General features: G+C 46.1%; 1 protein-coding gene across 4 annotated transcripts in view; it reads left to right on the plus strand.

The window, feature by feature from the left end:
* TBC1D24 (TBC1 domain family member 24) overlaps window positions 1–12,622 on the plus strand; it is a 661,683-nt gene that overhangs the window by 237,140 nt on the left and 411,921 nt on the right. For all 4 annotated transcript variants that reach the window (XM_085632168.1, XM_085632169.1, XM_085632171.1 and 1 more), the window contains exon 2: window positions 2,816–3,834. In XM_085632168.1, coding sequence (XP_085488294.1) covers window positions 2,870–3,834 — 965 coding nt within the window. In that variant the 5' untranslated portion in view covers window positions 2,816–2,869. The remainder of the gene's footprint in view (window positions 1–2,815; window positions 3,835–12,622) is intronic.

Here is a 12,622-nt window from a genome sequence, read left to right on the forward strand (position 1 = left end):
GCTGCACTGGTACTGAGGTGGTGTTGCGCTAATGTTGAAGTGGTGCGTTGGTGCTGAGGTGGTTCTGCATTGGGGCTGCGCTGGAAGTGGTGCACTGATGCTGAGGTGGTGCTGTGGTGGTGTTGAGTCATGTTGAGGAGATGCACTGATGATAAGGAGGTGATGCTGTGCTGATCCTGGGATCATGATGTGCTAATGCTAAGGTAGTGCTGAGCGATGCTGTGGTAGTGCTGAGCGATGCTGTGGTAGTGCTGAGCGATGCTGTGGTAGTGCTGAGCGATGCTGTGGTGGTGCTGAGCGATGCTGTGGTGGTGCTGAGCGATGCTGTGGTAGTGCTGAGCGATGCTGTGGTATTGCTGAGTGATGATGTTGTGGTGCGGAGTCATGTTGAGGTGGTGGTCCTCCGGTGGGGCTGAGTGATGCTGAGTTGGTGTTTTGCTGAAGTGCAACTACGCTGGTGCTGAAGTGGAACTGCGCTGGTGTTGAGGTGGGGCTGCACTGGTGGTGGTACACTAATATGGAGGTGTTTCTGTGCTGATGCCGAGATGGTGCTGTGCTGATGTTGAAGTGGTGCTGCACTGGTGCTAAGGTGTTGCTGCGCTGATGCTGAGTTGATGCTACATTGGTGGTAGTGCTGCGCTGATACTGAAGTGGTGCTGCGCTTGTGCTGAGGTGGAGCTCTGGTGCTGAGATGGGATGCGCTGATGGTTGTGCACTGGTAGTGGTGCACTGATGAGGTGGTGCTGAGCTGATGCTGAGGTGGTGCTGAATCCTGCTGAGATGGTGCTGAGCTGGTGCTTTGCTGAGGTGATGTTGAAGTGGGGCTGCGTTGCTGCTGAATTGAGGCTGCGCTGATGTTTAGGTTGGGCTCCACTGGTGCGGAGGTGGTGCTGTGGGTGATTAGGGGATGCAGTGCTGGTGCTGAGTGATGTGGTGGTGTTGAGCCATTCTGAGGTAGCGGTGCTCAGGTGGTGCCGAGTTAATACTGTAACAACAAGTCCTGTGCACACGTAGTAAGAGTATTATAAAAATCTGTGATAAACGTAGTATTTGTTCAAGCATAAATGGAGATATGAACAAGATGCCAAAAACCAAGGACACAAGGCGTTTCTTTTGGGTGAGGTATATTTTTGACCTTCATCAGAAGACAAAGCATCAAAAGGAAAAGACCAGCCGACACGTGTTTCGTCAATCGGGTAGTCACCCGTGACTCTTCAGGGCTGCAGTGAGTAAAAGCGCAAACAATCGTAGGATCGGTAGAATATGCCAATCCAGTCAGAATTTCCACTTCCGTACTCAGTCACTTCCACTTTATCGGCCTGAACATGGAGATCCCCCAGTGACGGCTGCACCCGCCCGTTCACTATTGTATGCTACCGAGGGTTTTGACGGATTGGTCTTCCCTTAGTGTGGTTTTTTTGTTATCCTTGTCCGCCACCACTGGTGCCTTTCTCTGTTTTGCATTGTGACCCGATCTGACTGGATTGGCATATTCTACCGATCCTACGATTGTTTGCGCTTTCACTCACTTCAGCCCTGAAGAGTCACGGGTGACTACCCGATTGACGAAACACGTGTCGGCTGGTCTTTTCCTTTTGATGCTTTGTCTTCTGATGAAGGTCAAAAATACACCTCACCCAAAAGAAACGCCTTGTGTCCTTGGTTTTTGGCATCTTGTTCATATCTCCATTCATGCTTGAACAAATTCTACGTTTATCACAGACTTTGTTAATACTCTTACTACGTGTGCACAGGACTTGTTGTTTCAATTACTAAGTGGGCCCTAGCCACTTTTTTTCAGGGGTTATTTTGGGTTTCCTCTGACCTTGTAGCACTGTATTACTCTCTGTTGTTCTCTTTTTTCACCCTACCGCTACCAGTTCCTAGCGCCATTCTTCCTGTACACTCGAAACCCTACGTAGACTTTCCACTGAGTTAATACTGTGCTGAGGTGGTGCTGTGGTGATGCTGAGTTGGTGCTGTGGTGGTGGTAGTGGTGCTTTGCTGATGCTGAGGTGGTGCTGTCTTGGTGCTGCGTATGGCTAGTTAGGAGGTTGGCTCCCGGATCGCTGCACCACGGAATTTTATTCAACTTACAAATAGTGATAAGTGCGATTTAATTGTCTCAGTATCATCTTTGTGAACCATCTATTTTAGTACTACTTATTTATCTTTGCTAATGCTCTTTCTGATGAATGACAGCTCCTGCTGATTTTTAGTGCGCTCCCATTGCGAGGATGTAAAAGAACAAAAAACAAACAGTATATCTATTTTTTTTTCATGGCCCCAGCATGTGTCCTTAGATTTTGAGGGGTGTTTGAAAAGGGGGTCTACATCTAAATCTGTTGAGTCACTTCCAGTGAAGTCTAGGGACAACTCTATCTGGCGCAGATGACTCCACATTGCCAAAACAAGTTTCTAGAGCCAGTCTGATGCCTGGGAAGGGGGCCACTTGAGAATGTGGGTCACAAACAACGTGATTAAAGACAAGAAACTTGCTTTGCTTTTTGTGTTTTAAAGAGTAACAAAAACAAACCGTTTTAAAAAGGATTATGTCTTTGTTCTGATCATTTAAATTTTAGGTCTAGCTGTTTTCAGTCCACATATTTGCCAACTTGAGAAACTGCTTCCCTACGATAGCATTCAATCTAATTGCAGTTAATGTAGCAGATTTATGGAAACTACAGAAATATAGAGCGATACGTACGTCACTATGCAGGACTCATTATATGGTAGTTGATGCTATTTCTGCCTTGTATATTTGTTGGGAATTATTTCAAAATGTAAATCTAACATTTTCTGTTTGTAATTTCAGGAAGAAACCATGCTGTTCTTTTAGAGGCGATACCTGAGCCGTTTCTGTCTGACAATGGATGATACTGAGAACGGTCACTTTGTGGATTGGGAAAAGTTCGAACCTAGCAGTGAAGTTCAACCTTGCAAGGAACTGCAGACAACTGACTTCCAGGAACTGAAGAATTTGGCTCGTCAAGGATACTGGGCTAAATGTCACTCACTGAGAGCTAAAGTGTACAATCAGCTTATCAAGGACATCCCGTGCCGTACTGTGACACCTGATGCAAATGTGTACCGGGATATTGTTGGAAAGATAGTTGGAAAACGAACAGCTAGCTTGATCTCACTTCCTGAGTTTGTGGATGACCGGCCGATACCTACCTATTTCTTGAACACTGAGGGCATATTGGCAGTGAGAAGAATCATCATCTGCATTGAGAACCAGTTTCCCGACATATCGTTTTGCCCAGTTCTGCCCTCTTTAGTTGCATTGTTACTTCATTACAATAAAGACGAGGCAGCTTGTTTTGAGCAGGTTTCTCGTATCCTTGCCTGCAACGATCCCAGAAAGAAGCTAATTGACCAATCCTTTGTTGCATTTGAATCCTCCTGCATGACCTTTGGTGACCTTGTAAACAAGTATTGCCAAGGGGCACATAAAATGATGGTGGCTGTGTCGGAAGATGTTCTGGGAGTGTACTCTGACTGGCAGCGTTGGATTTTTGGTGATTTGCCCTTCACTTATGCTATACGGGTCTTTGATGTATTTCTTGTTGAAGGTTACAAGGTCCTGTACAGAGTAGCCCTATCTCTTCTCAAGTTCTTCCACAAGCAGAGGGCTGGGCTGCACACACAGTCTGGTAATGTGAAAGAGGATATCCAGGCCTTTGTCCGAGACATTGCCACGTCAGTGTCTCCCCAGAAGCTCCTGGACAAAGCCTTTGCCATCAGACTCTTTTCGCGGAAAGAGATTCAACTCCTTTATATGGCTAATGAGAAGGCCTTGAAGCAGAAAGGCATTACAGTCCAACAGAAGAGGTAAATTAATCTGAAATTAGCTCACCAACAACTAACAAAAAAAAATCAAGGAACTTTGGGAGTGTACATAACCTTGTACTCAAGTGGCAAGAGTGCAGCAGGTTGTAGCTTGCAACATTTAGATGTCAAGAAAACATGTTGCAGTATGTATTGTACAAATGTTATAAAAAATGCATATAAGGCACATTACATCCTGATGGTAATGGCACTACTGTCAACGTAGCTAAAAAATACTGATTTGTAGGACCATCTTATTGTCTTTGATATGTTTAAGACATGTGGAACCTTAGGGAAATTGTTTCGCAATTTTAGCAGGTGAGCAGAATTATTTTTTTTCCATTGTATTATACCGCAAAGGTCTAGGACTGTACTTTATCTTTAAAAGACTTTGTACTGTAGTACAAGACCAACATATTCAATGCTATATATGTTGTTACTGTTGCTACCAGTATTTTTCTTTTTTTGCTAGCTCTTCTGCCCAACCTCTTTGGTTACATTGTTGCCAGGAGGCCGTAATGGAAATCAGCCTAAAATATAAATCTCATAATAGGGTTTAAATTATCTAAATGGCCCTGCACATATCTACACAAAAAACATAGGAATTCACCCTGTATATACATTTTGACAATTCGAAATATTTCCTCGGGTACAGAGGAAAAAAACGTTCTAAATATGCTGTTTCTTATGTACAAAATGTATATATTTGATGTTTATTGCAAGACCCGTTTTTTTAATCGAAAAGCAAGACTGAATAAAAAAATAATTAAAAAGCAATTCCCCCTACATAACAGAACCACTTATCAGAATTGTTATCGACTCTACACATCAATTTCAAAAGACAAATTCAAATTAGTTCACTATATTTTCACGATCCAGTGACGTTGAACATAATATGCTGTATTCAGACGGTTGTGCTCACTCTTTAATCATTAACATGTAATTACAGCCTGTAGGAGAGTAGGATCTGCACCTTATGTTGCCCCCACTTTTTTTCTGATGTTTAGACTGGTTTCTGGCTATAGTCTGTCTGGGACCCTGCTTATCAGGGCCCCAGCCTCTCTGTTCTCTCTAAACAACATGGAGTGCATATTAGGTGCACTAGTGATTGGATACTGTGGTACCTTATGAGCCCCTAGTATATGGTACCTTAGGTACCAAGGGTATAGGTACTTAACAGGCCTACCAGGGGCTGAAGCATGTATTATGCCACCCCTGGGAAGCAGACTAAATCTGACACCACAGGCCTGCTACTGCAGCCTGGGTGAGGTAGTGTTAGCACTCCTCACTGAGATATAGGTTCACTATATCTCACCCTGCACACACATTTAAACCTATCAGTCACCCCTAAGGCAGGCCCTATCAATCCTGAGGGCAGGGTGCTTGGTTTCCATGTGAGGGGGTGCCTCTGCCTGAGCAGGACCCCTCTGCAGCTCTCTGAGTCTATTCTCTGGGGCTGTTTGTGAATGCGGTCAAACCATATACTCTTAAGTGCATTATAACCTCACGGTTAATGCTATCTTTGGAATGGCTGCATCAAAACATGTCGTGTTTGGTGTCAAACGCTTTGGAATCATACCCCCATACCAGTAACTGGTGTGGGAGTATGATCCCACCCTTCTAGAGGGATAGACATGTACCTACTGTGGAAACACGGTAGAATCCTGAAGAGCCCTGGCATCACAAAATGGATGCCACCAGTCACAGGCACTGGGCTGCCCTCCTGCTGATGACCGAAACTCGCAGTGGAGGAGGCCCAACAATAGGCATCCTGTCACAGGGAGGTGTGACCACCTCCCAGACAGGATTTAGTGTATTGGGGCTGGGTGGGTGCACTCCTAGAGTGCTTTGATGTCCTGCACTGGGGGAGCAGTAGGCTCCTATTTGCATATGCCAGTTCAAACCGGCTCAGGGGCTACATGCCCCTGCTTTGGCGCAAAACTGGACAAAGGGAAGTGGGTGTAGCCACCCACTCCCCTGACCCTCCCATAGGTGGGGTCATAGAGCTAGCCCCTCCCTTCCTTCTAGTATAAGTTAGGGAAGCCTTGCCATTGCAATCTAGATATCCCTGGACGACGCTCTGAAGAAGAATCCTGGACCTTTGACGTTCCACTACCTCTGGAAGACGGAAGAATCTCCCTTGGAGTCAAGGAGTGACTCCCCTGCTTGGCAGGCACCAAAACTTTGCATCAACTGTCGCAAACTTTCCCGCTCCCGCCGGAGTCCGAAGTCCCTGCAGCCCAGGAAGAGGATTTCCTGACTTCTCCAAGGCAATCGTGAGTCCCCAGCGACGCTGAGGCAAGTGGACCCCACGAGTGACTAGGAACCGCAATCCCTGGGTACCGTGCACTATTTTCGAGTGCAACCCCTTCAAAACGTTCTACGAACTTGTGCATTAGACCACGTGTGGTCCAAGCCTCCAGCAGGATTTCCACTGAAGATCAGAGGCCTACCTCGTCCCGAGTGACCGTGGGCCCCTGTTGAGTGAATCCTCCCGAGGCGTCTTCGCGATCCCTTGCCGGTTGGTTTGTGGGTCCCCAGAAGACTTTTCTACAGCTCCAAAGGGCTCTCCTGGCTGCTCCAGGCCTGCCCTGACTTACCCTCGCTGGGTGAGTCCCTCAGACCTTGCTGGTCTGCTCCGCTGACTTTTTGTCCTTTCCACGAGACTTGCTGTTACCAAGGCTTGTTGGCTCCAATCTGGTCACCGACACCGCAGTAAGCTGCAGATTTCGTGGGACACGCCGAAACCTGGTAGTCGTCGACGCCTCTTGGACCTCGTGGCTGAAGAGTCAAGACACCCGTGATCACCTGAAATCACCCGACGACTGTGGGCATCCAGCTTCGTTGCCCTGGGTCACTGCCAAGTGACTTTGAACACTGTCCCCTCTGCTTTCAGGTCTTCCTTCTTCTGAATCCAGCCTTGGATTCCACCGGACACTTCTCCTGTCTTCACAAGCAGCAAGTCTTCTTTGGCTCCCATTGAAAACGACGCCGCGACCCGACACAATAAGACACCTATGCACCCGGCTTCCCTAGGTGAGGTAACTCCAGCACTACGGTGCTCCTGTGGGTGTTGGCTCTAGAACTACTTACCCTGTAAGTGACTTGCTTGTAGACTTTCCCGAAGTATCCTAAAACCTTAAAATTCCAACCGCGACTTGCTCCATAGAAGTCAATTGGGATCCGCGGCTGTGTTCTCACACTGCATGCGTCTCCCGTGGGTCCTTTACTTACCTGCCTTGGGTGGATTAGTGAGGCCCCAGCACTTCTGAAGGCCCTAGGCCTTGTCCCTTCGCAAGTCGTTATCTCTAAGGCTCTTTTTTAGTATATGGTCTGGTACGCTCCTGGGCCCCAGCCATATTTGTGGTTAACTTATTGTGAAATGTTGATTTGTGCATATGTTCCTGACTTGTAATCTCATAAAGAGATTAGTAGAGTGTGTCTAGAAATAAATACATATATATACCTGTGTGGTGTCCTTTCATTTAGTAATTCAAGAGATTATAAGGTAAAACAAGCTGCTTTACATTCCTCTAAAAACTTAGCCTGAAGGCTGCTCTCCACAGCTATCACTAGGATAGCTTTCTTTAGAAGGTTGTCTTAAACCTATCTACCATAAGAGTCGAATTGTACTGGTGCAAGGTGTCCACTTTAACTAGTGAACAGCATATACCAGGCCAACTTCTCACACAGCCAATGAGAGTTTCCCAGGAACAGCCACTTCTTTAGGGCGGTACAGTAGCAAAACATACAGCAAAAGAAAAAGATATAAACACAAAATAAGTACTGTGAGAAGTTGGCCTGGTATATGCTGTCCACTAGTTAAATTGGGCACCTTGTACCAGTCCAAACAACCCTTATGGGGATTTAGGAGGTCAAAGATAACCTTAGACAGCTATCCAACTCGCAGCTTTGGAGAGCTGCCTTCAGGCTTAGTTTTGAAGGAATGATAAGCAGCTTGTTTTACCAGAATGCAACCTTATTGTATTGGTTAAATGAAAGGAGAACCACACAGTAGTTATACAAATATGTATTTATTATTATAACACACTCTAAATACTTCACAGTATCTGCTACACGCAGATAAACACAAAGCTCACAATACTGTAGCAAAGAAACAATCGTAAGTAGCACTAATACACAGTGGGCTCCGGGGTAAGACCAGACCATATACTAAAATATTGGTATAAGATCAACGACTTAAGTCAAGACAGTGTCTAGAGGATGTAGAATCGTTGGGACTCCAAGGAACCACCCAAGGTGAGTAAGTAGGGACCCTACAAAGGGTGGGTGCAGTGTGGGAACGCGAACGCGTGTTCCATACAGTTCTATTGGAGAGTCACGGTTGCAGTTTTAAAGTTTAAGCACCCTTCCCAGTAGATTATGAGGAAGTCCTTTGGATCATAGGAGGTAGACGAGCCACCCCACCTGTGGATACCATAGTACCAGAGTTACCTATCCCAGGGATGCCGGGTGCATAGGGCTGAAATGGTGCCGGAAACCACTGCCAATCTCAATGGAGAACTTCAAGGAAGAGCCACTGCTGGGAAGAAGAAAAGTGTCAGTTGGAATCCAAAGGTGGATTCGGGATGAAGAGTACCTGAAAGAAGAGGGGACAGAGTCTGGGTCACTCAGGAGTGACCAGGGGCTCATTAGATGAATGTCCACCGATGTTGGGTGCTTCAGGTGCGTTGAAGGGGGTCCTGGACTCTGCAGCCACCGGGTCCAGGAGACGTCCCGGACTACCTGGAGCCGGATACGAGCTGTCCCACGAAGGATGTTGAGTGCTGAGGGGTCAGTGTCGGGCTGGAGCACCAACAAGCCTTAGCAGTGGCAACCCATGAAGAAGATCAAGAAAGGTTACAGTTCAGATCAACAAGGTCCAGGAGACTCGCCAAACACAGGGGAGTAAGGGCAAGCCTGGAGCAACCAGGGAGCCCAAGAAAAGCAGTGTTGATCCTCAAGAGGACCCACAGGCCGGAGGCACAGGAGTCTTGAGGGGACCTCGAGCAGATTTACAAAGCAACAGCCCACTGAGCACTCAGTGTGAGGAGGCCAGAGTTCTTTGGTGAAAATGGTGCCAGAGGTTGGGGCTACTCGAAGCCCAGTGCACTTGTTTTGGGAATGACAACAAGCATATGCACTTGCAAAAGTACGCGGTGCACAGGAGTACGGGTATTGCAGCCCCCACGAGGGATTCTGACCTCAAACTTGGTGAGAGGGCAGCTCAGACCTGGAGGGACTTGGGAACCCACCTCCTGTGTCGCTGGAGCCTTCGGAGTCCGTAGGAGCTCAGGAGCAGCAGACCGGTCAATTGTGATGTGGTGCCTGCGGTTTCAGGGGAGTGACTCCTTCACTCCAAGGGGTATATCTTCGGTTGTCCTTGATTCTCCACAGGTCCTGCACGGAGCCTGTATGGTGCATGGGCACAGACGATGCTTCAGAATGAGAGGGAGACTAAGTCGGGCCCAAATGAAGTCCAGCGAAGTCCAGATTGTCCAGACGGTCAAAGTTCAGTGGTTTCTGGTTCAGAATCTTGTCCACGTCGGATCTAGGGTCCTACAGCCAGGTAAGCCTTTTTGTACGCAGGGGAGTGGGTTGACCGTTTCAGGGGACCCTGCCAGGGGAAGGTGTGGACAGTGGGGAGGTTACTCCCATGTCCTTTGTCCAGTTTCACGCCAGAGCAGGAGCCAACGTCTTCCAGGACTATTTTGAACTGGACTATGCACAGGGACACCAAATGTGCCCCTCATGCAGGCTTTCAGTCACTGGCAAGCGCACCCACCCAGCCCTAATACACTAAATCCTGTCTGAGAGGTGGTCACACCTCCCTGTGACAGGATGCCGATTGTTCTGCCTTCCCCTGCTCGAGCTTGGCTCAGCAGCAGGAGGGCAGAAAGGTGTCTCTGGTCGGCAGCAATCATTTTGGGCTTCCCGATGTTGATGGTGACCTCAGCTAGGCCTACCAGTGCAAGGGGTTCGCCCTTCTCTGCACAGAGTCCTCAGACCAATAGGAAGAAGTTGGCACAGAAACTGGAATAGAAAATACACAGTTTAATAAACCTCACGAGGTGAAACCACATTCATACAGCACCCTGTGGTGCTGAATGAATGTAGCACACAGAGTAGAAGAACCATGGGTCTTTTATACCCACACAGGGGCTCAAAGAGGGCGGTACAAGCACACATAGGAGAATTACATACATAGATGGTCATACAGAAATGCACAGTCAACAGTAAAGGAGGAGATAGCAGTTGCTGACTCTGGTAGAAACAACCTGACAGCTACAGACTAAAAACAGATGCATGAACAGTTAGACTCTTCTGCGCATGTGCAGAGTAGCAGAGTCTTAAGTATAGCCAGTCCTTTAAACAGAGCACAAGGGTAAACAACAGTGAAGAAGGAAACAGCCCTTGGTGAGCATATGGCAGACAAAATTGCTGCCAGAAATACAAAATGGATTCCACAAAATTGACAAGATAGCCTCTAAATACCAGATGGATTCCGCTAATGCTAATGCAATCGCAGCCAATTTACAACAGATGACCCTTTTAGCATTAGCTGAAGACATCTCCCATAATCCAGTAGGAAAACAAAAAATATGCACATTAATTTTTTTACATTTTTTTTTTCTTTTTCCATAAATTTATCAATATCCTAATTCATTGCTAGGTGGGCATTTCTCATTCTAAATATTGTTAAGCTGGTATGTATAAGGTATAAGCAGGAGTACAAACGGAACAGAGCATTGGGTCATACAGATAGCAGGAAAGAGTAATTACTATTATCAGAAACAGAACTATTAGCTTTCTAGTCCTAAGCAAATCCTAGAACCATCCAGTACAAACATTTTCAAGGCTCCTATGCATTTCGGTGACCATCAATTTCAATATCAAAATAGCCAACAGTACATATCTAATAAAAACATTTTCACTAGACTTTTCAAGTGTTTCCTTTATGAGGGCTAGAGTATTAATTAAGGAAAGGGTAAAGTATACAATTATGAAAGCAGTCAGACATATTATTCCAAAAATGATCCTGGATCCAGGGGACCAGGAGGACTACACAGGACCATGAGAATTAGGACGAAGAGCTGCAAAGGGCTGCTCCTCCTCAAAAATGGGACGACCAATGGGGTACATTTTCAACAAAAAAGAAAAAGAAGTCCTTGGGAAATTAAAGCCGCTGTACAACCAACCAGAGGGGAGTCTTCTCCCTGTGTCCGTTTGAGCCTCACAGGCAGGCTCTTGTTGTTCCCACGGTGGAGCTGCACGACTCGCAACTCAGGAATCATGGCCTACTTTCAAGGGAAAAGTTTTTTTTTTCAGGATAGGGCAATCACCCGCCAGGGCAAATGCTCTCAGCGATCCTGTCCAGTGTCTCAGGCAGTGCACCAGTTTTCTTCTTTTCAATCTAACAGGCACCAGAGACACAGCACCTGTACCCTGAACTCAAGTCCTTCCCTAACTCCTGTATTGCTCTGCTGGCACACTGCTCTTTCGTTGGGGCCATAGATTGCATTCAGTGTGCCCAGGTATCTCTTGACCAACAAAGGTGAAAACTTTACAGCCCCTTTGGGACCAGGTTTCAGAGGCCTGATGCTAGGATCTCTGAAGCAACCCTTGTTTCAAAGGGGGTTACCTCAAGCAAAAACTTTCTTGCTGCTCTGGTCGGTTTGTGACTCTCAGCTGGGCATCAAAAACTTGATCCATGATTTCTCCTTTCTGATTTGTGACCCAGTCTTTCGCCCAAGACAGTGGCAGGGGTACACACTTCACATCCCAGTGCTTCTGGCCTTCTACCTTCACTGAGGTCCTGGTTGCCAGCAATGCCTGTGCTGGTTACCTTCACTTTGACTTCAAGCTGGACTGGTGCTGACTCTCCAAGCTGGATCTGATGTCCGCGCCCCTCTGGCAATGGTTGTAAGGCAGCAAATATCTATTGGTGGACAGAACAAAAGGTCTTTAGACAAGGCACAGAAATAATCTATCAACAGAGAGGATAGTCTCAGAATACTTCCTAGTCTAGGGACGCCCCATATATTAGCAAGGCACCCAAGAACCACTTTCATCTATGTGAGAGTAAAAGAAACAACAGCCTGGACCTATTGGCAAGTATAAAAGGAACTCTTTGGTGAACTGACAAGAGTAATACGTCACCCAATCCCAAGCAGCCAAGGAAGTCTGTGTTCATTTACTAAATTCTGAGGAAAAGAGAAAAACAATAGACATACTCCAAATCCTTACATCTGTATATTCCTATCTTAATCATCTAAAGACACTCATGAGAAAAGGAAATGTTCTACACTTTTACTCATAGACTTTGCATTACTTGTACAGGACTGCAGACACTTCTAAAATGATTTCTCTTAATAAAAACACCTACATTGTATGCTTAGGACCATGCTCTCATGTTATAGGAGCAACAGGAAAATCTAAAACTGCTACTTTAACAGGGATTCCTATTACATAAAGAACTAAAAAACTTCAACATAATGGGTACATTTTCTCCAGCAGAACATTTTGTGACACACAGACTCCTATAAAACAATATTTTCCTCAAAAATGTTTGCTAAGGATCACATAGGCATCTTCCCTGCATTCTACTTTTCACAATCCAAACTATGCAACATCAGCTCTAGTTAGGACTGTCAGTTTATTTACACAAACTAGCTAATAAAAACTAGCAATGCCCTTGCAAAACTGTATGTAGCATGAGAATAACAAACAATAGTGGTGTTATCACCTGAGAATTTTAGAACAAAAACTACCCACAGCTAGTTCCCCTTAA

This window comes from Triturus cristatus, chromosome 10 (assembly GCF_964204655.1).
Source record: "Triturus cristatus chromosome 10, aTriCri1.1, whole genome shotgun sequence".
Lineage (NCBI taxonomy): Eukaryota > Metazoa > Chordata > Amphibia > Caudata > Salamandridae > Triturus > Triturus cristatus.